General features: G+C 41.5%; 3 protein-coding genes across 4 annotated transcripts; 1 reads left to right on the forward strand and 2 right to left on the reverse strand.

Moving 5' to 3' along the window:
* The first annotated feature begins 2913 nt into the window (after positions 1-2913).
* Positions 2914-4170, forward strand: mrpl41 (mitochondrial ribosomal protein L41). Of its 2 annotated transcripts, none has more exons than XM_020599349.1 (2): positions 2914-3013; positions 3366-4170. In XM_020599349.1, the coding sequence occupies exon 2, from the start codon at positions 3391-3393 to the stop codon at positions 3796-3798; it is 408 nt and encodes a 135-aa protein (XP_020455005.1). In that variant the 5' UTR covers positions 2914-3013; positions 3366-3390; the 3' UTR covers positions 3799-4170. The 2 variants fall into 2 exon arrangements, with proteins under 2 accessions (XP_020455005.1, XP_020455006.1); XM_020599350.1 differs by having other exon boundaries at positions 2948-3013; positions 3370-4170.
* A 135-nt stretch (positions 4171-4305) lies between these two features.
* dph7 (diphthamide biosynthesis 7) lies at positions 4306-12015 on the reverse strand. Its single transcript, XM_020599351.1, has 10 exons — positions 11936-12015; positions 11472-11612; positions 10422-10543; positions 10261-10348; positions 9407-9501; positions 9126-9283; positions 7852-7924; positions 7697-7762; positions 7362-7534; positions 4306-5488 (listed from the first exon to the last, which is right to left on the reverse strand). Exons 2-10 carry the CDS (start codon positions 11601-11603, stop codon positions 5079-5081), a joined length of 1317 nt encoding a protein of 438 aa, XP_020455007.1. The 5' UTR covers positions 11604-11612; positions 11936-12015; the 3' UTR covers positions 4306-5078.
* A 2943-nt stretch (positions 12016-14958) lies between these two features.
* On the reverse strand, positions 14959-25767 carry lrp13 (low-density lipoprotein receptor related-protein 13). The gene is made up of 21 exons (XM_020599192.1): positions 25660-25767; positions 25316-25462; positions 22908-23120; positions 22596-22802; positions 22148-22363; positions 21819-22048; positions 21201-21330; positions 20661-20845; positions 20293-20479; positions 19730-19942; positions 19435-19618; positions 19146-19347; positions 18819-18983; positions 18425-18580; positions 17064-17619; positions 16852-16971; positions 16504-16611; positions 16127-16360; positions 15641-15998; positions 15129-15234; positions 14959-15038 (listed from the first exon to the last, which is right to left on the reverse strand). Exons 1-21 carry the CDS (start codon positions 25712-25714, stop codon positions 15009-15011), a joined length of 4002 nt encoding a protein of 1333 aa, XP_020454848.1. The 5' UTR covers positions 25715-25767; the 3' UTR covers positions 14959-15008.
* Between the last annotated feature and the right edge of the window lie 471 nt (positions 25768-26238).

Raw genomic sequence — 26238 nt, forward strand, 5'->3', positions numbered from 1 at the left:
CTAATAATCTTGACAAAGATTTAACTAGGGACATTTGTCATTTTCAAACTGAGTGAAAAAACTTTTTCCTAGTAGAACACACCATGGCCCATTCATGAGCTTGGACCCTCATTCGACTGTTACTCTTCTCAACGTACAGCGCTCCCATGAAGGAGCCAATGGAAGTACCCCCACCATATCGATAGGGATCCCCGCCTCATTCAGTGCCCGCAGGACACTGACCTGGGAACAACCTTTGCAAAGAAATCCTTGTAAAAGAGGTTTGAAATCTCAATGGGACTTCCTGTTTAATTAAAGGGTAAATAAAAAAAATAAAAAAAACATGATACCCAATATGACAGCTTGTTTAAAAACCATCTAACAGGTTAACCAGTCTCACATTTACACGCAAAATTTTTTGTAAGGACATAAAATTGTGTCATTACATGTTTCCAGTGTAGTTTGACACTTGCAATTATTCAGAGATATAGTGTGTCAAATCACACTGGTAGGAAAATGTTATTTGAATAAAATTTGTGAAAAAAAATTTCAGCTACTTTATTTGACTTTTCTAACTCAAATTTGACTTTATCCATCTTCTGTTCTGTTTCAGGTCCTCCTCCTCCTCACCTGTCAGTGTCTTTAAATGAAAACTAGTCCCTCTTATGTTTTATCCTAACTCTAATCATGTTCAGGATATGGCATAGAACACAACCAGATTATTCATATCCTCATATGAGTCTAACATTGGCCAGGTTACTGTTCCTTTGTACAGGGGTGTCTTTAATGCCTCCACAGTAAGGCTCTGTCATTTCTGGACTGAGGAGCAGATGTTAGGAATAGGATTCTTTCACTGAGCCTGTGGCTGTCCCCACCAGATTTTTTTATCAGAATCAGAATCAGCTTTATTGCCAGGTGTGTTGGACTGGGAGAACAGAAGTAAAGAAGTAATGTGCAAACAAACAAAGGAATGTGCATTTGGAAACAAGATAAAATAATGATAAATAAAAATAAATAAATAGGATTGTGAGGATTTAGCCTAAATGTAATGTGGCTTGAATGAAGCAATAATAATTCACAGCTCTATAGTCTGACTTATCTATATGGACACTAAGAATAGTAATGGCCCTTTGACACCCAAGGCACATGCATGGTACCTCATAAAGCAATTGTTTCGAACCTCTGTGCCGAGGCGTGTTTCGGTCACGTGACTAGTGACGTTTTAATCACTTGAGTGTGTTCGTCGGACGTCAGGTGAATCAGCTGATTGGTTCGGTTTGTCATGTGAATCACTTTGGATCAGTGTGTTCAGAGATGGGATATCCCTATTTAGTGGCGTTCATTTGAATCTGTCTTTGCAGAGTAGGTCGGTTTGTTGTTGTTGTTGCCGTTAGTTGCTTTGAGAGTTTGTAGTGTTGTAACTGATTGGGTATTTAGTGGAGAATCACTGTAGATAGAGAGATAGATCAATAGATACATAGTAAGTTAGAGAGAAATAGATAGTTACATAATTAAATAACACGAGATATAGTTACATAGATAGTCCTAAATAACGTTAGATATAAATAAGATGTAGATATATTACATATATAGATAAGATATACTGTATATAGATATATTGCATATATAGTTACCCAAACCTCTATGAATTATCCAAGCATTTGCTGTGTACCCCAGCCTCATCTGTGCCATGTGAACGGGTTTTTTCAAAGGCTGGGGAAATAGTCTGTAAAAGGAGAAACCGCTTGTGTCTGAAAACTGTGGATTTACTGTTATTTCTCAATAAAAACTCATAAACAGTTACACAAACATACCCACTGCCCTGTTCTTCAAACACACCCTCTTTACCCACATACCAATGAACCCCAAAACAAACTTTGCCAAAGTCCATACTATAATCTGTATTTGCACCAGTCCCATGTGAAAATGACATCTGTCTGAATTTGTAGACCACATTTCATAAATGCAGTAGCACCATTTAAATGTTTTCATAACACAAAATATAAGTGAGGAGCATATAGGGTTAAACTCAGACGTGTCAAATAAGAAACATGGTCTTCAACATGTGTCCATGTTTATTTTATATTTTATTGTGTCAGCTTGAAACCATACAACCATGTAGTGTAGTGGAACAGGAATGTGCATGGCGAATCAAATCCCAAACCATCCTTGAACCAATAAGCGACACGTTTTGACTGCACTTCCATTTCTTGACCACTAGAAGTCCTACTCGAGCACTGTGTCATTGAAGCCTCAAGTAATGAACTATTTGTGTGAATACTGTGTCGAAGCTTCAACAAAGCCTCATCGGCTATCATTGAATGAGAACACTTAACAAGAGAGCCAACATTTAAGGTCAAAATCAGCAAACACGTTTACTTGGTTACAGCTAATTGTCACAGACTGTCTGGGCTCCGCTTCTGTGTTGGCAATCCACTACACATCAAGAGGACGAGTCAAAGCAAGCATAAAGAAAACCAAAAATTGTGCTTCGACAGTCTTTAAAAAGTGCAAAGACACAGAGTTTCAGTTAACCCTTTATGACACTGAGCAAACGACTTTCCCCGCATGACTTTGTTATCCAAGTTTCTGTGTAAAGTTACATGCAACATGTAAGGTAAGAAAATAATGTGAATATCCTGTCATACTTCAAAATAAAACCGTTAAGGACCAAAATGTACAGAGACCTTGGAAAACCAAGGTGTGATGCAGGCATACACAGTATTTAACCAGGCTTTGGGGTGGAATTTAAAAGCAATATTTTACATTTTGTGATACAAAGGGATATCCGTAGTTCAACCGAACATTTACTGGGACACGTTTACACATACTCTGCCTTTTACGCATTTATTTTGAAAGTTAATGTCTATGTCCTAAGCAACTGTCACTTACTTGACCCTCTCCAATCACTGACAGTGCCGTGCTAGTATGTCGGATTTTAATTGGTGGATGGTGTTACAATTTCAGCCAATTGCTGACTATATCATTGGACAGTCAGGAACATTACTGCATTAGCATAAAGAATATCCTTGAGGTGAGGGGAGTTGCACAATTCTAATGATTTATAAACCTAGGGGAAAGTTAAAATGATAGCATTTACAGGACATTTAAATGTTATGTACTATTTTAGTGTAAATTCATACTTATCTTACCAGCAGGCGATTAGCTGGCTCGTACGTTATCTTTAGCTAGCTAGTTAACTATACAGTAGACAATGCAACACTGTTTTAGCCTAGCGTTAGGTTAGAAGTGTAACGAATGTAAGTTACGAATATTTTGGCGATCTTTTCCTATCCATATTTTCACTTCATGTTGAACAATGTGGTCATAACAAATAACGCACATTTTCTTTGGACTCCTTTGATTAATTTTCTCTGTTCTCGAAGGAAGAAACGCTGTGGCATCAGCATCATGGGTGTGTTATCTACGCTGTTCAGGGGTCTGGTAAGAGGAGCAGACAGGATGTCCGAGTTCACCAGCAAGCGTGGATCAAGAACTCATAATAAAGGCAGGGGTGCAAGGCCCACTGGAATAAAGCTCCCCAGCAAAAAGTTTGTGTCCATAAAGGCCATGATTCCTGAGTTTGTGGTGCCTAACTTGGAGGGATTCAAACTCAAACCCTACGTCTCCTATCGTTCTCCCAGAGGAACAGAGCCCCCACTCACGGCACAGAGGCTGTTCACTGAGGTTGTGGCCCCTCAGATCAAGAAAGACTTTGAAGAGGGCACTTTCAGCAAAGAACATCTGGAGAAATATGGATTTGAGCCCACACAGGAGGGGAAGCTTTTTAAACTGTATCCCAAGAACTATGTGCGTTAAAGATGCACTCTCAGTGAAATGTATCTACAAGGAAAGGCCTAGACAGCTTGTGTGTTTACAAGGATAGACTGCCCAGATGACTTATTTTTACAAATGATATGGCACTTCCACAATCGTAACACAATGGACTGTATTTTATGCTTAGAAAAATTAATATTCTACAAGTGGTTTGGAATTACTTGATGTTCAAACCCAATAAGAGGGGATATGATCTATACCACAGAAATGTCCATTTATTATTGTAAATACCAGTTAAACAGATTGAGCTGATCATTTACACATCACAGCTGTAGTCTACTAAACCAAGGGTTCTGTTTGTCAAAGATAAGATCTCACATGTGGGCTCAAACAATAAATTATAAAACTACAAAATGCACAGAGATGACTGTTCTGAGTTACTCTTTACATTCTCTTAGAAGTTTGACTTAATGATTTATTTTTCCATTTATAATTTTACCCCTTGATCTTAAAGAAATTTTCACTCATACCTGACATATACACAGTGCACCAGAAGTCAATATATCTTTATTGGCCAGAAAGTGTAATGAATGTAGCCAGCACAACAAGCGGCCCCTGCACACTTTAATACAGAACTGTGATGAAGCTTCTAAAAACATATGGCGAAGACTGCCATGTCAGAGTTTTGGGGAGCAGTAGAGGGGTTATGTAAGACTTATCAAATGTAAAAAAGGGGTTCTCTATGGGAGGTTCTTTACATCTGAGCCTTGATACCAGTCTTCACCCAGCTAGTCTGGACTAAAATCACATCATCAAGCATAGAACCTGTCAAAACATCATTAACAGGAGCGCAAAGTGTCCAGAGGGGTTCAAAAGAAGAGGATTTTCACTTTGAGAATCAGTGAAGTCATCAGACACACATGCGGATGCATACCTAGTCCATGTGTAAAATTTGGTGCTGGTCTTCAAGACAAATTTTCATGTGAACAATATCCCTTTACACAATCACAAAGTACTTAAAAGGAAAGGGCTGCAAATGAATGGTTGTACTGATCTTGATGCTACAGGATATAAAATGCAGATTATACACAGTTTAGGTTTAAATACAAATTTATAAAAATCTGTCATGAAAATATATGGTTTTGCTAACTGCATATTCTGTGACAAGTTATTCCAGAGTGAAGGGGACTTGTCTTCATGATAAAGACTGAATGGAATAAGTACATCCTGCCCATATCATCGTTGGTGTTGTACCTTCTGCTTTACTTCAGTACATTCAAAAATTTAATGAGAGATATTTTTATAGTGTGATCTCAGCATCATTAACATTGCTCTGATTCCTGTTGTGCCTCATCTGGAGTCCAGTCCCAGCGCCACACATGGAGCATATGGTCATAGAAGGAACAGCTCGCAAGCAGACAAGTCAAAGAAGGGACATCACCTTCTGGGTTAGAGACAGGGCCTGCAGTAAGGGTGGAAGATGCCACTGCAGTACCCTCTGGGATATATCGTCCAGCATCATCCTCCAGGGAAGCGTCAAAGCTGGCAGTGGGAGATTCATACTGAATCCTCAGATGCCCTCTGGTCTCAGTGAGGCTTTCCTTTGGCTCTGCAGCGGTAGGAGAGCAAGGAGCATGTTTCTCCAGGGACAGTCGGGACCAGTCAGCTCCATATGCTAGGGAGTTGTGGAGGATGTAGGAGGCTACAACGGGACAAGCTCTGCCACTGCTCTCTGGTGAATGATAGGAAAACAACATGTTAGAGAGAGAAACTCGCATATTCTGATTGCACACTTGTGAGGAATCATGTTTTTCCATCAGATTAAGTTCACACAATCCTGTTACACAATGTGCTGGGGTGATTAACTGTTCTCTTATGACTAGTATAGGCGTGGTTCCTAACTTCATCCCCATCATGGGAAAAAGATAACTAAATATGAGGAATGAAAGTAATTTAAACGTTTGGGGACTCTAAAAACAAATAAAGAAAGTCGTCTTTGGTTGAACTAGTCATAACTGGTAGAGATGTAACAGATAAGGATTGTAGGCAGGAATGTCCTCCAGCAGTTATTGGTCAGAATTCCTTGATATCAGATATCTACTGATCCAGAGTCTTACCTGATACCTATATTTATCTTAATGACACTACTGCACAGAGCAGACTCAAGCTACAACCTGAAAACAAGATCCCATTTTTTGTGCCAAAGATGCTGAGTTTACATAGTACATATTATTCTGTACAAAGCTGCAAAAGATATACGTCGTTGTATAAATATGTAACTGACACACTCGAACCTACCACATTTGACAGACCTCATTTCTTACAAGCTACTTGATTGAAATATTGAAGGTCCTGGAAAATAATAATAATAATGAACAGCTTAAATTATAAATTATTGGATTTCTTTTGCAGGAGAAGATGTCTCACTCTGTTGAGAGTATGGAAAACTGCAAAAATACACAGTGGTGTCAGAGTGAGTCTCTGTCCTCACAAATGATCTGTGGCTAAACATTGACACCAGCAGCAGAGAGCACTTTAACCTCACAACAGCTGAGTTTAATGCTGGTCCGTGACTGAGTTACTCACAGAATTAACATACTTAGCCAGAGCTGACCTTCTGTCACCAACTTTTGTTGTTTTAGGTGGCAAAAGCGATATCAGCACCGGCAACAAATAAGATACTGCTACTTGAATAATATGCATGCTGCTCTTTTCTAAGGAGGGACGCGAGAGAAGCTGAACAAAACTGTGTATTTTGCCAGCCTGAATGTCAAAACTCTGAGCCACTAACATATAAAGTGAAATGCTTAAAACGTAGAGTGTTGTTGTCATAAATAAGAGCAGCTTTACAGCAGCAGCCGCCAGGTAACAATGACAAAATACAGTGGATATGTACAGTGAATAATGGATCAACATTTGATCAGGTCCACTACTGATACCTTAAAATACTCGTGTTTTGGGCCCAAGCGGCAACTTCCGAGGCTGAGATGAAGCCAATGCGGAAGTGCCAAAACCTCAAGCAGTGTTCCTTGAATGACCACATGAGACTGGCTCCAAAAGGGAGTCAGTCCCCATAGACTCTCATTTTAAATTGCCCAACTTTACAGCAGAAATAAACATGTTTACAGCCTGGTACAAAAAACTATTTTGGTCTCTATAGCTAATTGAAAAGTGTACGGGAGGTGAATTTTTTTTTTCTAACTCGTTCATTTAAATTGTATTGAGACCACTGAAGCTCTACCAATATGGCGACGGCTAGATTTGAGCTTCAGAACCACTCTTCAGAAAACCAATGGGTGATGTCATGGTGAGTTTGTCCAGTTTTCATATACATTCAGTGGCTGGGGCCCTTCTGTTAAGTGGTCACAAGCCAAAGAAGATGGGAACCACTGATATAAAAGCTCACACTGTCATCACTGCCTTTTTGTTGATGTAGCCAAAATGAAGGAAGGACATTGGAGTTCCAACAAACATGTAACTCCAAAGACAAAGAAAATACAGTGCTTTGCATTAAAAGCCAGAGGTTTCTGCTTTTTCTGCCACTTCTGGAGTTCATACTGAGATTCCAGTGAGTATTTCCTTGTCCACCTCTCCTTCATACTTACCCAAGGCCTCCTGGCAGTTAAGGACATGGAAGCCATTGTGCATGCAGGCTGCCAGCAGCAGATGCTGATGAGCTGGATGCCACTTCAGCCTCCACACTCCACCGCCCATGGCACTCTCACTGAGAGGCTGCCGCATGTTTCTGCCATCCCACAGCAAAACTTGCTCATCATAGCTGCAGAAAGAGAAGTCAAAAACACAACCCTTACAATGATATGATAAAAGTGAGCCTGCCACACTGGAGAACAAGACCCAAACTGCAGTAGTAGACAGCTGTCGCAGTCATACCATTGTCACTCAATGCCAAATTACCATACAGAATTCCTGGGATATTCACCTGCCTGTAGCCAGGATGTGTTCCCTATGTGGGTTGCTGTGAATACTGCACACACCCATTGAGTGCCTTCAAGAGAACAGACCAGAAACAGTCACTGCACTTGGCCTAGATGGGCAGAACAAATGAATGCTGATGACACTAACAGGAGTACTAACCTTTTACTGGTGAAAGTGGGGCATGAGGGACCGACCCTGAGATCCCAACCTTTAAGTATGCAGTCATCACCACCTGGCAAGTGGAGACACAGACGACATATGCAGGCATGCAAAGATAATAGGGGTGCCACAAGATCTCATGATATTAAAATGTGATGACATTTTTTTGTATTTTTTTATTGGACATCATATTTGTCATCGAGGTAAAAGCTGCCTTGTGATATCAATAGACAACAAAACCAAAGCAGTAGTGTGGGGTCAGGGTGGCAGTGTGCGATACGGCCAGGTTGCGACGAGTCGACATGAGTGGCTTCATTCATGTCTCCAGCCTGTGAGTTTCCATTGTGTTTTGGTTAGCCAATGTAGCCTACTCTACCTTAGCACCAATTCTGTCACCAGTGTGTCAACATTGATAGATAAAAACACTGTTTAACATCCAGTATTAATGAAAATGCATGGCGTGTCGTTATGGTGCGTTAACTGTGGCCCGGATAAAACAGTAAATAGCAGCGAATGCTCATACTAACAAGGTAAACGAGTGTCTTGCTCCTGTGGGTATCCACGTCCCAATCATCCCCTGTGCGTGACTGGTCAAATGCAGCGCCTTTGCCAAATAATGTCACTGTCCGCTGCGGTGCAGTGATGCATAGTAGGTCACACAAGAGTTAGAAGCTCACACATAGTTCATGCACAGTAATAAGGTCTGAGGAGACTCAAGTGAAATCCTACAGGAAAGAAGCCAGTCAGTTGAGTTTGTGGCAAAAACCCTTTACAGTGTTTGGATACTGTTGTCTTTTACTGCATATGGAAATTCATATTCAGAGAGTAGAACTGAAGTGACATTCATTACAAGATGATTTGTTAAAACATTTCACAATGCACCTGCATTGTTTTGCATTTTGTGACTTTCAGTAAAAGAAAGTACAGTTTTTCCAGTCATATATTTCATCATTGAAGATTTCTTAAAAATAACATTAAAATATAGTCTCGTCTTATTCTTGCAAACCCAATACTGTGTATTGTCTTGTGAGCTAAATGTATCGTCACATCCTTAAAAGATAATCAACTGATAAGCACTGTACGGTTATTTTTGGTAAAACACACAGTGAGATAAACAAACACTGACATACTGTAGGTAAGTCTAGATAGGCTGACAGACAGAAAAAGAGGTTAGCCCGAATGAAGTTTCAGTTTAGGCCCCTCTAGCAGGTCAGAGACAGCCCTGTAGGTATTCATCTGAACATGAAGGACTATAATTTGAACTGGGTGTTTACCAGAGTAAACCAGCTGCATGTCCCAGTATGAGAAGGCTGAGATCCAGGCCTCAAAGTCATGGGCCTTCCACTGTGACAGAGCTGTCAGAGTGCCTTCTGCCAGAGAGAGCACACTGACACAGCCTGCAGAGTCACTGCACACCACCCGCACGTCACTGCTGCTGACACCAATAGGGGACACATGACATGACCACAGTGATTTTTGTACAGCTAGGTTTAACACTAACTGTCAAATGAAAACATACAGCAAGTGTTGCTCTGGACCATGCTGAGTATCTTACCTGTCCATTCTTCCAGTGGACCAGTCTAACGAAAGAGCCAGCCTATCTGCTCCCACCTCCAAACTGCTCAGGCTCTGTATACTGCGGCTGCCCTCCTACTGGATACACACAATCATGAATGCAGACGCACATCCTGCACTTTAAGATCCACAGCTGGACCTCATTATTTTAAATTAGCAGTAGGCTAAACATTTATTTATCATTTATTTGACCAAGCATGTTATGTTCATACATACAGCAACATACACGCACTCACATATGTCAAATGTAACGCAACAACAACATGTTAACTCAAATTTCTTTTAACACAACTAATTTTTTGATACGTGATTAACACACAGACATTCTGTGATTATGACCCTTGGCTTTTCTGTTTTTTTGTCTTGTTCCAATGCAAACAAAAGAAATAAACATGAGAATACCAAAAATTTGTGATTTCAACTATTTTCCAGGAGAAGTGGTGTGTTATCTGACAGAAATGCAGAAATGCTTTTAACAACACTTATTAAGTGTTGTTTAAAGGAAAGGTGATGTAACATAGTGGTGAAAATACCCGTCCCAGCTCTTTTGGAACGTGGTGCAGGCATCAAATTCAAAATGAGTGAATATTTGCAAAAAACAATAAAGTTTATCAGTTTGAACATTAAATATCTTGTCTTTGTAATGTATTCAATTAAATATGGGTCAAAAAGGATTTTCAAGTCATTGTATTCTGTTTTTATTTACGTTTTATACAATGTCCCAACTTCATTGGAATTGGGGTTTGTACATGTTGACTCTGTAAATAATCATCAGCTAAAAGCCTAAAAACAAGACTTCAATGGCTTCGATTTTTCTGATGCCACATTTCTCACCTGACTGTCTGACAGTGTGTACAGTTGTATGTCCCCTGTAGCAGCTGCCATTCCCAGTACTGCCTTCCCTGAAACCATCACATGGCACCTGAGAACATGCAAAAGAATAAGTAAGTGGGAGGCAAAGAGTGACAGCAACAGTCCAACAGGTCAAACCTTACCATTTCAAATCTAAAATGGCAGCTGTGTCCATGCGCTGCAGTTCAATCAGTGGTGGACTCAGTGATTCCTCTTGCTGAAATTCAAAAACGACCGGTGCGGCTGGGGGCGACACCCTTTTCCCCTGCCTAAAGGAGGAGTGTGAAAGTTACACAACAGAATTCAACAGTCTGCAAATCCTGCCATACTCTATAAGGATAATATGGTGAACAGTACAAATCAGTTAAAACTTCAACATCCTTGTATTACAGGGTTGCTTAATGAATTAAACTAGTCTGCAGTCCTCACTGCAGACTAGTTATTAGTTGTGTAGCCACTTCAACTAATCCATATACAGTAGTTAATACAAGTCACTTCAGTGATGTTTTTTTTTTTATTATGTCAAAATGTATAAAGGTGTAGTAACTGTAGACAATATGGATGTGAACAACCTCAACACACAACATGCTGCTATGTGGCTCAGGAGTGTAAAAAAAAGTCCTATTAACTCCACTTCCTCATACTCCATAGTCTAGACTATCACTTCAGGTATGCTGCTCTGATATTAATTAAATTGGGAATATATATCAAGTAATCAGAATACAACATAAAACAGAGAAGGCCCAAATTTTGATATAACATGAAAATAGATCTTCATTATATTAGTTCATATTGTGCATTATCCAAAAAGGATAATGAAATTTCCACAAAACAACTAAACATGTGTGTATGCTGTCAATTACAGTTCTTAGAAAATAGTTAATTGGAATCACCCAAAAAATGGCAATAGGTGCATTTTTATAATGTACCATTCTTGCAACTGTGTCTAAAGCTGAATACAAACACATCATACTAAAATGATAACCACAACAATGGCACTGTGACTTGAGTTTCCCTGTAAACTTTGACTGCTAAAAAAGGGGGGGTATTATGCATTTAGGCATAACAAAAGCAAACAAACATTTTTTTTTTTTATAACAATACAGACAGACTGATTAGAACAGTGTTCACTAGCACATGACAAGTAATGGATATACCGGGACAGTGTTAGGACTGCTCGTATGGAATCTCACCCTTCGCTGTAGCTGATAGGTTCCACAGGCCAGGATGTTGTGGCTCGAGGAAACAGGACACCACTCCACCGCATCAGCACTCAGCTCCGTGTCAAACACCTGCAGGCTACGTGTCTTCGACTTCCCAGCCATAACGGCCACCTGCTCTGCATAACGTTCCCGTTGGTACAAAAGCGAAAACTCACATAACTGTATAAGTAGTAGCCTATGTTAATACATAATTAATCCTTATGCAGTATTATCTCGCTAACTGTTAGGCTAACGTAAATCATTCAAATACAGCTGTTCGGTAGCTAGCTTGCAAGCTAAGTTATATTTGATTGCTCTCACATTGTCTCACGCAATGCAAACTGTCAACATTAGACATTTCAAGTAGTGAAGTTATTCAGTTGGTAAGTAAAATCCTAACTAAACTTCTGTTTAATGCTGAATATCGACATAAGAAAATTATCAACAAAACTCACATGTGAACCAGCCCCAAGGAAAGACCTAATGCGTCGTGACGTCACCGCATAGCAGCCGTACGGCTCCCTGACGCATCTTCGCAGCTGTTTAAATGTCTATGAGCAACTCAAACTACCCACGATTCTCTGTGAATAAAGAGTGTTAAAATCGTTGTTAAAATATAATGTTCGGTATAACGTGAAGCCCCGAGAAAAATACCAGAAGTCAAACAGGATTAACGTATCGGAAGTACGATTTCCCTTCAAAATAAAAGATACATTTTCAGTAGAAACCAATGTTTTGAAGGCAACATGAACAAGGACTTTATTTTCTAACTTTATTTGCACCGTTTGGAAAAATAGACATTCATAAGAAAGGGACAGGTCCATATATATATAGTCATGGCCAAAAATATGGCACCCCTGTATTTCTGTCAGATAAGGTCAAGGTCAAGATTTTTATTTGCCATTTATGCATAAACAGTCTAGGCATATAGGAATTCTTGTGTAGCTCTCCTTTGGAGTCAGGTAAGGAGTCAAAAGCCAGAAAGAACACTTAGTCTTAAAATAAAATGTTACATAAAGGCAACTGTCATGACAATTACATTATTATGTATGTTTTAAACTATGTTCTAATCAATATATTAACCAACATATGTTATTCAATGGAATTTAACCTTTCAGAACAGACTACAGACCACAGGGACCTGTGAGACACTGCTTGTGTGAACTGAAGGACATGTTTTATCTTTGTTTTTAGTACTCTATGTGTTGTTATATGTTCAGCCGGATGACGTTCCAGACTTAAAGGAGCCAGCCATAAACTCTTTCCTGCCATATATTGTGAAGATGAACGGACAACATATTGTTTATCATCTGAGGGGTTATCAGGGCAAAGCCTCTCAAGTTCACTTTTCCTGTTTGAATCTTCTTTTCAACTAGATTAATGCCTGGGATGCATCTTTAGAGAGTTTCCTTTGTCCTATATATTGTGATGTTTAGACTAGCTTATTCAGACAACTCTGTATGCCTATGCTGACTTGTCTCCTTGCTGCAAGTAAACCAATCTCTTATTGAAAGATTCCAGTGACTTCGTTGCTTGTTTGAAAATTCTTTTGACAGCAACAGAGCATTAAAACCGCAGTACACAAAAATAGGGTAATAAATGGTCTTATAAAGCATTTTTCTACGCTTTACAGCACACTCAAAGCGCTTTCACACTATTCGGCCATTCACCTGTTCGCACTCCCAAGCACTCATAGACCGGTGACATCAGCGGGAGCAACTGGGGGTTCAGTGTCTTGTTCAAGGACACTTCGATATGTTGACTGAACAAGCCGGGAATCGAACCGCTAATCCTCCTGAGCCACAGCCGCCCTCCAATAGTATGTAATTCAATAATAGTATTTTCCCCATGACCTTCGAACATTGCACTTAGTGATTCACTTACTCTTAAAATAAAAAAGTTACAAAAAGGCAACAAAGCATTAAAACTGCAATACACAGAAATATAGTATTTTCCCAGTGAACTTCAAACATCACACTTAATTCACATGGTGGAGTTGGATATGGCATTATGCTTGGTGAGGTAATGAGGGGTTACTGCACATATATTCTTACATTTCTCACATTTTCATATTTGCCATCAGTGTTACTGCGGCAGGGAAAAAGCTGTTGTAGTCTGGTTCTGTGTGTGATGATACTGTCCGCCTTGCTGTGCCTGAGGCTGTAGGTGCAGTTTTTGTGTCCGAGCAGAGTGTGACCTGCGTGGCACGGATCCCTGATTATGTTCTCTGCCCTTTTACAACAGTACTGCATGTATAGCATGTCCATAGTTCAGTCCCAGTGATCCTCTCTGCAGTGTTTATGGCCCTTTGAAGAGCCTTCCTCTCTGCCTGTGTGGTGTTACTATACCAGACTGATGCCAGTAGTGAGGATGCTCTCTACCAGTCCTCTATAAGCCTAGGTGAGAGGGCGACGGCTCAACCCAGCTTTTCTGAGCCACCTGATGAAGTATAGCTGCTGCTGGGCTTTCTTCACTGTGGCGGCTGTGTTCAGTGACCAGCTCAGGTCAGATGTCACCTGCAGGCCCAGGAACTTGTGGCTGTCAGCCCTCTCCACCTTAGTCCCTTTGACGGGGAGGGGTTCTTCCTGAAGTGTACTATTATTTCTTTTGTCTTGTTAAATGTGATCATGGGGCCTCCTGAGGCACAACTTTGTGTTTTTTTTTTTTTCTAGCTGTAATAGGTGTTGTAACCTCTTTTCAATACACCATATAAAATAGGCACCTTTCATCTAAATCTGTTAGTGAATGATTTGATAAGTGAACATCACATTGACTTTGTGTCTTACTGAAACCTGGTTACAGCAGGAAGAATATGTCAGTCTAAATGAATCCACCCCACTTGGTCACAGTAACTTTCACATCCCTCGAAACACAGGCCGAGGTGGAGTGTGGCAGCGATCTTTGACTCAAGCCTATTAATCAACCCTAGACCTAAACATAGTTATAACTCATTTGAAAGTCTCACCCTGAGTCTCTCACACCCAAACTGGAAACCTCAAAACGCCTGTTCCGTTTGTCATTGTATACCGTCCACCTGCTCCTTATTCAGAGTTTAAGTGAATTCTCAGACTTTGTCTGATTTAGTGCTTAGTACAGATATAATAATCATAGTAGGCGACTTGAAGGTGCTATATATCCTGTGGCAAATGTGACTATTCATTCAACGCTGCCAAAATTGCTTGGAAATTTAAAGCAAGTATAACACTAGAGGCCGCTTTAGTTCAGTGTGTTTAAGGCACTGAGGGCACTGTTGGCAGCATTTACCGTCCACCAGCAGCGTGCTCTTCGTCCTATGCCAGACGTTTGATACAGTCATCCTCAATACCAAACATCTTGGCAACTTCAGGATGAAAGGAAAGTCACCCAAAGGGAAGCCACCAACTACTCCCCATCTACCAATGTATGAAAATCCTCTTGACATGTGTGAACACTCAAGCCAGTGCCATAGCTTAAGGCCAACAGATGAAACAATACACAATACAGGAAATGCAAACTTTATTTAAAAGGTCGCTTGCCCTTAAATCTACCTTAGTCCCCTGAAGAAACCCCTTCCACTTCCTGTGGAGATAAACAAACGTCAGACCATCATTATGCAAACACAGCAAGACAAACTGAAAGCTTGCCGTTTTGAGTTTTTGGGAGGCCCACCTCTGGTTTGTCTGTGTCTGAGGGAGTCTGTGTACTGGAGGGGGTCTCAACCTTGTTCTTCAGGTCAGTCATACTTATGTCCTTTCCTGCTGCTGTGTTCTCTCTCCTGCGTGACAGAAGATGCACAAAAAAAAAAAAGTTGCTAGCTAAAGACATTACACATAGAAATACTTCACTTGAGTGTTCAGATCAGTCTTCCTGAATGCATGGCACTGTGGATGTAATGTCAAGTCAGTCCACTGACTTTGTTCAGATTGAGATGTCTGTTACTGTGGTTACCGGTACATTTCCATCATATCAGACTTATCGGAATTGGGAGCTAGGGGTTAAATAGTTTTCACAGAAACCTGCAAGTCACTATTACGACTGGAAAAGTGAATGCCTCAAATCAGCCAAAAATCAGTGTAACAAAACCCAGACATATTGTTGCAAGCATATTAGCATTTCCAAGTATAGCTGTGTCCAAATATGTTTGTGTTAAGATGGTTTCTACTTAAGTAAATCAGAAAAACCTTATATTCTGCTTCCTCTTGACACACACTACTGTCACAGCAATGACCAACACTCCTACACAGATGCCCATGGTGCCGTAGATAGCTGGGCCCTGCATGGTCTTCAGTATACTGTCCTGACAGGAGTCACCTCTGTAACCCGCTGAACACACACACACAGCATCCCCATCACCCTCCACACAGCGTCCGTTGCCACTGCAACGTCTCTGGCTGCACTGCTGGGCATCCAGGTTCATGAGCTGGCTGCTGACATTCAGGGTGGTGTTTAGGTCAGTGGTTTCGGACAGAGGGGAGGGAGAAGATTTGGGAGGCTCAGTTGGTGCAGAGACAACTCCTGAGAACTGCTTTGGGTTGACACCTAATAAAAGATGATGCGTCTCAGCCAGAATTCCATGTGGTTTTGGATTCAAGTACACTTACATCTGCTTCTGTATAATGATATTTTCTAATTCTTATTGGTTTTTAAAAGGAGGAATAGAGACTCACAGTTCTCGTCCGAGTGATCAGAGCAGTCTGCATGACCATTACAGAACTTGTCAGCAAGCAGGCATGAGAGTTGATCCAGACACAGCTTGCTGCCACTTGGGCAGCGCTGATCTGGGCTGCAATGAGTGGCGTTTACAAGGATGTGGTCATGGCCACAACTGCAAGTCCGACCTCCTGGGGTGGCAAGGCATAAATGCTGGCAGTTGCCATTGTTTTCTGTGCACTGGTTAGAACCTGCCAAAACAATTAGTCAATCAGCTGGAGTTCATTGTTTTTTTGGCATCAGACGACATTTGGAACTACCTAGATGAGTGACTCCAAAAAGGCTACATCACCAAGAACTTGCCCCTGAGTAATTCAGGTAGGGGGTTACATACCAGCCTGACTGGATTTGCTGAAGGCCTTCAAGGTGACCACTTGTGTGCCGACCTCAAACCATAGTTTGTTCTGCTGCTGCTCATCTCTGTACCAGAGCCTTGTCTTGTCTGAAAGAAATACCAGAACACCATAAAAAAAGTAGATAAGCTATTGTAATGGCACAGATTGAATTTAATCAACTTTCTTCCAAACTGATTTTCCCATGACGGTACCAACTTGTACATCAACTGACCGTTTAAGAACCATTATATATTATGACAGTAGAGGAATAACTAAGGCAAAGTTATGCTGCTGATGTACCACCTCCTTGCTGACATTGTCATTTAATTTTAGTACAGAGTCTTTACCACTGACAGTAATCCAGAGCAGTGCATCATCAGCGAGAGCCACAGCAGCCAGGCCATCACCAGCCTTCAGTTCTGTGTATCCAGATCCATCAAGCAGGACAGAGCTGATGATCCCTAAATCTGAAAAAGAATTTCTGGCTTCATAAACCCCGAATTACAGTTTTACTTTGAATGTATGAGATCTTAAGAGCTTTTCATAATTTTTTTTTTACCAGTCTCAGCCCAATAAATTGTATCCCCATTACTGGAAAACACCAGAGATGTAGGCTGGACAGCATCCTTCCATACCACACGTCGTTGAGCGCCATCCATGTTGGCACACTCCACAGTAGCTTGTATGGCATCTATTGCCTGTTGGTTCAGGTTGGTGAAACAAACTCTGCTGCTGGGAGGATGAAGAGCAATTGACTTCACTCTACCAATCCCTTCCTTCATGAGAACAGCAGTGTGAGCACCTGTGACGGAGGTGACCTGCAGGCGGAGCTGTTTGTTGCTACTCCAGTAGATGTTAAGTGTTACCCAGTCCAGTGCCATGGCAGTGATGGTATCATCCAGCAGTTTTAGAATCTGGCCCTGGGAGGACAAGTCTGAGTTCTTCAGTTTGAAGGAGCTGAGTGAGGTTGTGCCATCATCTGTTAGGATGAGGGTGTGGTCACGTAGGCTGTAGTCCATGATGGTAGCTTCATTGATGCCAGGCACCTGCAGGGCCAGGTGTTCAGGCCAGCCCTTCAACACGGCTGTTGCTGCATGTCGCGACTGCAAGTAGATCTACAGAGACCATTGGAGAGGTCTGATAAGTTGCAAGTTATGACCAGCAGGAGTACAAGTGTCATGAATTATGTTATATGGTGATGGCCCAAAATTAAGGGTGATTTAAAATGCATCATAGAAGCATCTTTTGGCACTTTAATCTCATATTTGGGTTAGTTTGACACTTTGGGAATGTGCTTAGGTGACTGAAAACACTCATCTATGGTAAATATGAGGTTTGAGTCCACAGCAGTGGGCATAAAAACTGGAGACATGATCAGTTAATCAGAAACTGGAGACATGTTCAGTTCATCAGAAGCTGGAAGGCAGTGATTCACTGCCTCATTCATCACTCCATCTTCATCTAAGATGACATCTTCCAGGGTCTGATTGACTGAACACACCTGATCCAAGTAATCAGCAGTGGGCAAGGGAGGGATAGCTGGAAAACGAGCACAGCAACAGCTCTGGAGAACCGGGATTGGCCACTCGTAAAAATAAAAACAGTTTAAAGTCGTTGTTTTTTTAAGTCTAAATACATGGGGAGTAGGATGTAGTATTAACTAGTACCAATACAACAGCTTCTGATCAGAAAATATTCTGGCACACAAGTATCCATTAACCAGGGAGTTTGTTTTACACTTTGGTTTTTGTATAGATTGAAAAATATTTAACTTGCAAAGGTTAACCTGGCACTAATATTTGTACAGAAAGGAGGTATCAATTTTCTCCAACTAGAAAAAAATCCACAATGTCAAACTGTTCCTTTAAAAAGCATTTTTCTTCAAAGCAATTCAGACTTGACTATGCACTGTAGCAAAACCTGGGTGACTGTGCAAGTCAGGCCATCTTCATTCAGTAACAGACCAGCAGGACACCTGCACACGGCCTTGGGTCCTGGGGCTAACACACACATGTGGGAACAGCCCATCTTCTCACAGGGGCTCTCAATGCTCATCTGGAGCAATGGGTGGATGATCTGCAAGACATGAATGAGAGTGAATATAACAAGTGCAAGATGTTTCAAATCAGTCCTGCAAGAATTTCCTAAAATTGTGCCAGAATGGGTTAATAGACTAAGTAAATGGAAAGTTTCAAATGTACAGTGTCATTACTGTGCATGAAATTCAGTGAGCCACTAAACACCACACACATCGCTATCAATTTAAAACCAGCAGCATTTTTCTGTACAACTTAAATCCTGAACTTTTATTCACCTTCACACCAAATGGTTGTCTAGGTCTCTTCAGGAGAACTTTGTGGCTTTTACCAGTGATTTTGTGAGCAGCCCGCACCACTCTCTTCTTGGCATCAGACCAGTAGAGTAAGTCACTCAATATTGCCAGAGAGAATGGGTTGGTGGTTTCTTCCATCTGTAGAATCTGAAAATTACAGTTTCACTCAGCACACTTACACTTTGTAAAGTTTAAATGACTCAAGAGTTCTGTGGCAAGACTTGGGATAGAAGAATTTAAAGAATACTACAGATAAACTGTTTTCCAAGCTTAGACAGCTTGAGAGAACACCCTCCTAACAGGTTTTACATGAATGTCGTCCCCATCCAGCGTTGCTGAGCCAATTGCCCTCAGTCTTTCATCTGTCCAGTAGACTCTGTCAGAGATGGGGTCCACAGTCACGTCACCTGGCCAGCCCAGGCTGGAGTTCACCACTACCATCCTCTCTGACCCATCCATCCCAGCACGCTCAATCTTCACAATATTACCAATTTCTGTCCAGAACATCAGCCTAGTAGAAACATCCAAGACTGAATGTTGGTGTTATGGTTATTACAAATATTGTGGAATGTTTTGATCAAAATAAACTCATAGTGACCCTTTTTGTGGCAGCAGAGCCAGAGAACGGGGCTGATCTAGGTCTTCATCGAGGATGACACTGTGGTCCAGTGACTTCACAGGTGTTGTGGCCAGTCTGATGGCAACAATCTGACTGTTCACACCATCGATCCAGTACAAGTTCCTCCCAAGCCAGTCCACAGCTACAGAATCGGCCCGGACTCCTGTGGAAACAAATGTCTTGAGGTCTCCTTATGCATGACAGCAAATATTTGTGCAGATTTAATTATGTTAATACACTTGTTATGCCTCCACCACATTTATGTTGCACCAACCTTTAACCACAGTTCCTGTGGCTTTCTGGTCCAGTGAGGACCACATGATGCTGTTTGTGTCCAGACTGACCCAGAAGACCCTCTGCTCCTGCCAGTCATAGTCCAGAGATAGAATGGCCTTCTTGGCAGAGGAAGACAATATATCTAGGCTGCCACTGCGCAGACCCAGCAATATGAGGTCTGTTTGGATCGACGACAACAGGAAAGGTTCACCTGAGCAAAGAGAGGAAGATGAAGGTTATTCAAATTAGCATGACATTAGGCTTGTATTCAATGTTTAGTGAGCCATTTGAAGTGACTGTGCGCAGATACAAACTTTAAAGGCTAGAAGCTTAGAATAGTATAAAGACTAGAATGTCTGGGGGGACTTCATAGTTTGTGCTAGGTTATCCGTCTCTAGCTTCATATTTAATGTAAACAGGAGTCAATCTTCATTTAGCTGTTGGCAAGAAAGTGAACTGCAACAAAGTGTAGTTGTCAAAATGTTGAGCTTCTGACACTAAATATCCTTGTTTTCTACTTCCCCTACAAATGCTGTTGTGTGGCCTAGTAAAGGAGTTTACCAGTGATCTTGCAGCGTTGTCCATCTGTGTCCATTATGTATCCTGGGTGACAGTCACATTTGTAGGAACCAGGAGTGTTGATGCACAGCTGACTGCACACACCTGAGCTCCAGCTTTCACACTCATCAATATCAGCACAGGTCAGCCTGTCCTCCATGAGCCTGAACCCTTCTGCACAGAGACAGCGCTGCACAACAAGAACCAAGGATTAGAGCAGCTGCAACATTTGTGTCTCAACACTACAAATTTGAATCGATCAAAGCCTCGGTTGTCCAGAACAGTCTTTCATAAACTGCATTCTTCTATTTTAAGCCACTAATTTAACTCAATTAGTTGATGCAAATAGCATCAAGGTACAGGATCGTCACCGTTCCCTGTGGTGTGCTGTAGCAGGTTTGAGAGCAGCCACTGTCATCTTTGCAGGCTATCTGGCAGCTGCCTCCCTCATCTGAACCATCTGCACAGTTGGTGATGCCATTGCACAGAAGAAGTGGATCCAGGCACTCCTGACTGCCACACTGGAACTGGTGTGGAGGGCATGCCATCACCCCACCTGGTATGCACACACCATTTTCATGTTTATACAGAATGTTAAGATACTCAGCTCAAGTTTCACATGAAAACCCTTTGCTGAAAACATGAAGCCCTCAGTGTTTTACTATCAAAGGTTTTCCTTTTTTTATTACATGTGCCTAAAAATTTGCCGCAAATGGTGTACTGCAAAAAAACTCATCTTATTTATCTTGAAAAAAAAAACAATGCACTTTGTATCATATTTTTGCCAATCTTTATTTGAACTGAATATTTTGCAGTTAACAGGCTATGATGCCCCATTTCTAAAAAACATGCATTGTATATAATCACCAATATGCTAAAAACTCCACATCTTCTAATGTATCACTACTTACATTCAGTCTCATCACTGCCATCATTACAGTCCTTCATGCCATCACACCTCCAGGCTGTTGGGATACACATGACCTTGGAGTTGCACAGCCACTGGAACTCACCACAGTTCACTGGAGCCATAGGACAATCCTGCAAAGGGAACCAAGGGATTATTTTACTCTTCTCAAGTGGTCCTTCACGATTTCAACTCAGACTAGTCACCTGGCTCCTTGAGGCCAGGTGACTGTTTAGACCATTAGCATATCTGACTTTAAGCCACTAGTTTTTCAGGAATTGACCAGAATGAAGTCCTTTTAACACAGAACACCTACCAGCAGCTGCTCTGACCCCAACCTTTAACCTTCATGCAGTCAAGGTGTAAGTGAAGGTCTCAAGATCAATATATACCCTACAGATTTTAGCTCAAAATGAGCCTTAAGTTTTGATTTACAGCCATTTTCCCCATTACATTCCATATATAATGAAAGAGGTACATATGGGGACCAACCCAGAAAAATGACTGACATTTTAGGATTGTACTTGCATAATCCTGCTATTTTAGTGCTGCTTACAAAGAGAAGATTAAAAAAAAGTCTACTTTTGCCCAACAAACTTATCACACTGCCTTCAATGTGCACCTTCTCATCTGTGCCATCTTTGCAGTCCTGTTCTCCATCACAGATCCACTCCTGCACCAGACACTCTTGGCTCTGTGGGCAGCGGTATTTGGTGGGGCAGACAGGTGCTTGGGTGCAGCTCTCCTCATCTGAATGATCCCAGCAGTCCGGGTGACCGTCACAGCGCATTGTAGCCAACACACACTGGCCACTGTTACATGTGAACTCAGAGGCACTGCAGCTCTCTACAGCTACAGAGGGGGTGGGAACAAAGATATCACAAAGGTGTCCTACAAAAGGAAAGCTGCTTAATCCATTAAGTCTATTAATTTCCCGTTTCACCAACATACCACAGTTCTCCTCATCACTGTCATCTGAACAGTCCCTCTCCCCATCACAGAGGAAGCTGCTAGGAATGCAGCGCGTCTTGTCATCACATTGGTGAGCACAGCCTTCCATGTGCTTGGCACATCCCAGTTCATCTGAGCGGTCCTGACACTGAGGCACACCATCACACACCTGACTCTGCTCTATACACTTCTTCCCATGAGCACATGGAAACTGATCTGCAGAGGACACATGGCATCAAGATGCTGTCAGATTATGCATTTCATTATTACACATGCCATTTGTGCAATTATGTACTTTGTAGTGACAGTGCAATCCAATGTTACATCACATCATGTGTTCAGTTACATTTGCCGATGTTCCCCTCCTGTTGTGCTCAAACCTTTAATACTAGCCACTAGAGGGCAGTGAAGTTATATTTATAACCCATAAACATCAAAACCACATTACCCATCCCACACGCTGATGAGCATTCTTCCTCATCTGAGCCATCTCTGCAGTCTGCTTCGCCATCACACACATGGCTGTAGTGGACACACTGTACGTTGTCCCTGCAGGGTTTTAAGCCCAAAGAACACTTGATGGGTGTTGATGAGCCCACAATAGAGGTTGTACTGGTCCCTTCTTCCTTTTCATGTCCATCTTCCTCTTGGTCCTCTGATAACGAAAGATGAAAATTACAATTCAAGACTACATATTATGCAAATCTGAAATAGATTATCTCTTGTCAAAACGCTATATTCTCAAATCCTTTCAACCTACCACAGTGAGCCTCGTCTGTGCCATCTAAACAGTCATCCTCTCCATCACAGAGGAGGCTTGCAGGCAAACAGCGGCTCTGGTCGCAATGGTGAGCACAGCCCTCAGTTTGCTTCATACACTTCAGTTCATCTGAGTGGTCTGGACACTGAGGTACACCATCACACACCTGGTCCTTGTCTATACACTCCTGCCCTTGGGCACACTGGAACTGGTCTTTTTGAATGAAAGCATTTGACATTAAAAGACTAGCAGTGGTTTTGACTTTCAGACCATTTTGCTTGCATTTCTATTACTGGTGTGTCTGATAGTATGCCAAACAAAATACTGGAACATAAGTGACATAAGTTGGTGACAGCTACCAGATTATTTTTCTTTGGACTTTTATGAAAGTATGATTGTTACTGTATTAAAGGTAAAACATTCTGAGAAGTGATGATTCCACTGTATGATCATTTTAGAGGCTGTGGTTTCTGCTGCATTATACTGCACCATTTAAATATTGATTCAGAAAGTATTCAACTTTTTTAAATTTGTGGATAAAACTTTGAATGATACTTTCCATTTCTACCCATCATTATACAATTAATCACCCATGATGACAAAATGAAACCATGTCAGAATTGGCCAAAAATTAATCAAGAACCAAAAACTGGCTCTCCAAAGTATTCCGACCATTTACCACTTTGTAGCAGCCCCTTTGGCAGCAAGTACAACTGGAAGGCTTCTTTGATACATCTATACCATTTTTGCACACCTGAATTTGGGCCATTTATCCCATTATTCATAGAAAATCTTCAAGGTCCATCAGACTTGCAGCGGAGCCACTTCAGTATCGTTTCAGCCGTTTGCTTTGGGTATTGCCATGTTGAAAGGTAATGTCACCCTGGTCTGAGTGTGTGCGCTCTGGAGGTGGTCTCCTTCAAAGATATTCCTGCATTTGCCGGCATTCCATCCCTCAGTTCTTACCAGTCTCCCTGTGCCTTCTGCTGAGAAGTATCCCCATAGCATGATGCTGCTGCCGCCGCCACCTTGTTTGACTGCAGAGATGGTCGCAGCCAGGTGATATGTTGTGTTTGCCATTTGCCAGAAATGGTGCTTGCTGTTCTGTCCGAAGTTAGATTTGTCTCAGACCAGAGAATCTTTTCACATATCGTCAGAGACCTGTACATGCCATGTACAAGCAGGATGTAATATGCCTTTTAAGTCAATGGCTTCAATCTCACTACTCTGCCAGAGGCCCCGATTTATGGAGTGCTGCAGAAATAGTTGGCCATCCAACAGGTTCTTCCACACCGGACTTTTGGAGCTCTTTTAAAAGTGACCGCTGGGTTTTTTGTCACTTGCCTGACCAAGGCACTTTGTGCCTGGATGCCCAATTCAACCAGACAGCTAACTCTAGGAGGGGTCAGGGTTGTGCCCAGCCTCTTCCATTTCAAAATCATTGAAGCCATTGTGGTCCTGGGAACTCACTGCCTTGGAAATCATTTTATATTCTTGCCCTGATCTATGATTTGCCATACAAGAGATCGTGACATCCACAGCCAGTTCCTTGGACTTCATGGCTCGGGGTTTTCATAATCAGCTTTATTGGCCAAGTATGTTACACACAAGGAATTTGTTTCCTGTACAGAACCGAGGCAGCCATCTGCGGCGCCAACTCAACTGATGGTTCCAACTTGGGGGTTCAGTGTCTTGCCCAAGGACACTTCGACATGTGGACTGCAGGCACCGAGACTCAAACCTTCAACCTTCCGGTTGGGAGATGACTGTTCTACCCACCGCACCACTGTCACCTCAAATACATTTGTCCCATCAAAACAGCGCAAATTGTGGGTCCTTATAGACACAGGTGTGTGTGCCTTTGCAGAGCATCTAATCAATTCAATTTGCAACAGGTGTACTCCATTTGAGTTCTAGACACATCTGAATGATAAAGCCAACAGAATGCATCTGACCAAAGACTGGAGTACAACAGCAAAGGGCGTGAATACATCAAAGTAAACAATTTCACTTTCTGAATCTTGATTAATCTTCAGACAAGTATATGACCATTGTTTCACTGTCAAAGAAGAGTATAATCAAAACTGAACCCGCAATATCATGTGTAGAACGTATAGGGATCTGAATACTTTCTGAAGGCACTGTAAATTGGATGGACAGAACAGAAACGCCCATCAAGCTTCAGCTCAGCAGCACTCAAACTACATTTTCCAAAGTGATCATGCAGTTGAATCAACAGCTCTTTAAAACATTTAAAAACTGAACATTATCACTTTCATGAGCATTTATTACGGGACTGTTGGATTAGAATGCATTTGTTAGCTACTAAACAAGTCAAAACAAACCTCAAAGTAATGCCAAGTGGTACTGGACTAAATCATGCATTATCTGTAGATAAAACTTCATACCTTCACTGCATTCAGATACACAGTCCTCTTCATCTGATCCATCCCCGCAGTCTGGCTCGCCATCACACAGGTGTCTGTAGAGGACACACTCAGAGCCATCCTTACAGAGTTTGTAGCTCAGGCCGCACTTCAACGGACTGCTCCTAGCTGCAACGACAGTTTGGCTCAAATAAACAGAAAAGAACAAGATTGCACTGACTACAAACAGTGTTTAAAACATCAGAGGATACAACACTCGTCATCTAGTGTCCAAGCTGAAAATTTAACACATTATCACATTGAGCAGAATATTTTTATTTTTTATTTCCTTAGGGTGTAAACGCAATTTCGGTATGTCTTCTTACCTTGTAAAGACCACAACTGCAAAACCAGTGCAAAAATAAATAAACACCCACCCATCGCCACAAGATAAAAAATAAAATGGGACCAAACGCCTCCAACCGCTGAATGGTAACATTTTATAATGGTACCAGGTGACGCCAATACAACCTAATTGATCACCTGAGTGGATTTTCTTCTTCTTCGGTTGTTTAATGGCGGTAGACAAACAGCTTTGAGGGGTGGATCTATCGCTTCTTACCATGTATATAATATTATCCTGAATAGTTGTAGTTGTTTTATATCATACATAAACACAGAGAAATTCATACCGATTTAAAATAGCTGTAACTGTTTGATACGTTTTGCTTAACCCACCATTGTCTTTTATATGTAAAATATGTAAAAATGTCCATAATGTGTGAATGCTCTGTTAATATGCTGAATAAAAGTCGACTTTGTCTCCAAACTTCTCTGAATGACAGGCATAATCCATGCTGTCAAATAAACAAGAAGGACTGTCAAGCCACTTTACAGAGTATGTCTTCTTATAATCCTCCAATCACCTTTTGAATAGGAGGGATTAAGTGCTGGTACGTCGCCAT

Source organism: Monopterus albus, unplaced genomic scaffold, assembly GCF_001952655.1.
Source record: "Monopterus albus unplaced genomic scaffold, M_albus_1.0 scaffold40.1, whole genome shotgun sequence".
NCBI classification, from domain to species: Eukaryota; Metazoa; Chordata; class Actinopteri; order Synbranchiformes; family Synbranchidae; genus Monopterus; species Monopterus albus.

What these genes read in the sequence shown, in the direction of transcription:
- mrpl41 (XM_020599349.1), top strand. Translation starts at nt 3,391, where the DNA reads ATGGGTGTGTTATCTACGCTGTTCAGGGGTCTGGTAAGAGGAGCAGAC.
- lrp13 (XM_020599192.1), bottom strand. Translation starts at nt 25,714, where the DNA reads ATGGGTGGGTGTTTATTTATTTTTGCACTGGTTTTGCAGTTGTGGTCT. An exon ending in ACAACGCTGCAAGATCACTG is followed by an intron (nt 19,943 to 20,292) that starts GTAAACTCCTTT and finishes CTCTTTGCTCAG; the next exon opens with GTGAACCTTTCCTGTTGTCG. An exon ending in AATTTATTGGGCTGAGACTG is followed by an intron (nt 16,972 to 17,063) that starts GTAAAAAAAAAA and finishes ATTCTTTTTCAG; the next exon opens with ATTTAGGGATCATCAGCTCT.
- dph7 (XM_020599351.1), bottom strand. Translation starts at nt 11,603, where the DNA reads ATGGCTGGGAAGTCGAAGACACGTAGCCTGCAGGTGTTTGACACGGAG. An exon ending in CCTATCAGCTACAGCGAAGG is followed by an intron (nt 10,544 to 11,471) that starts GTGAGATTCCAT and finishes TCCTTTAGGCAG; the next exon opens with GGGAAAAGGGTGTCGCCCCC. An exon ending in CCCACTTTCACCAGTAAAAG is followed by an intron (nt 7,763 to 7,851) that starts GTTAGTACTCCT and finishes GTTCTCTTGAAG; the next exon opens with GCACTCAATGGGTGTGTGCA.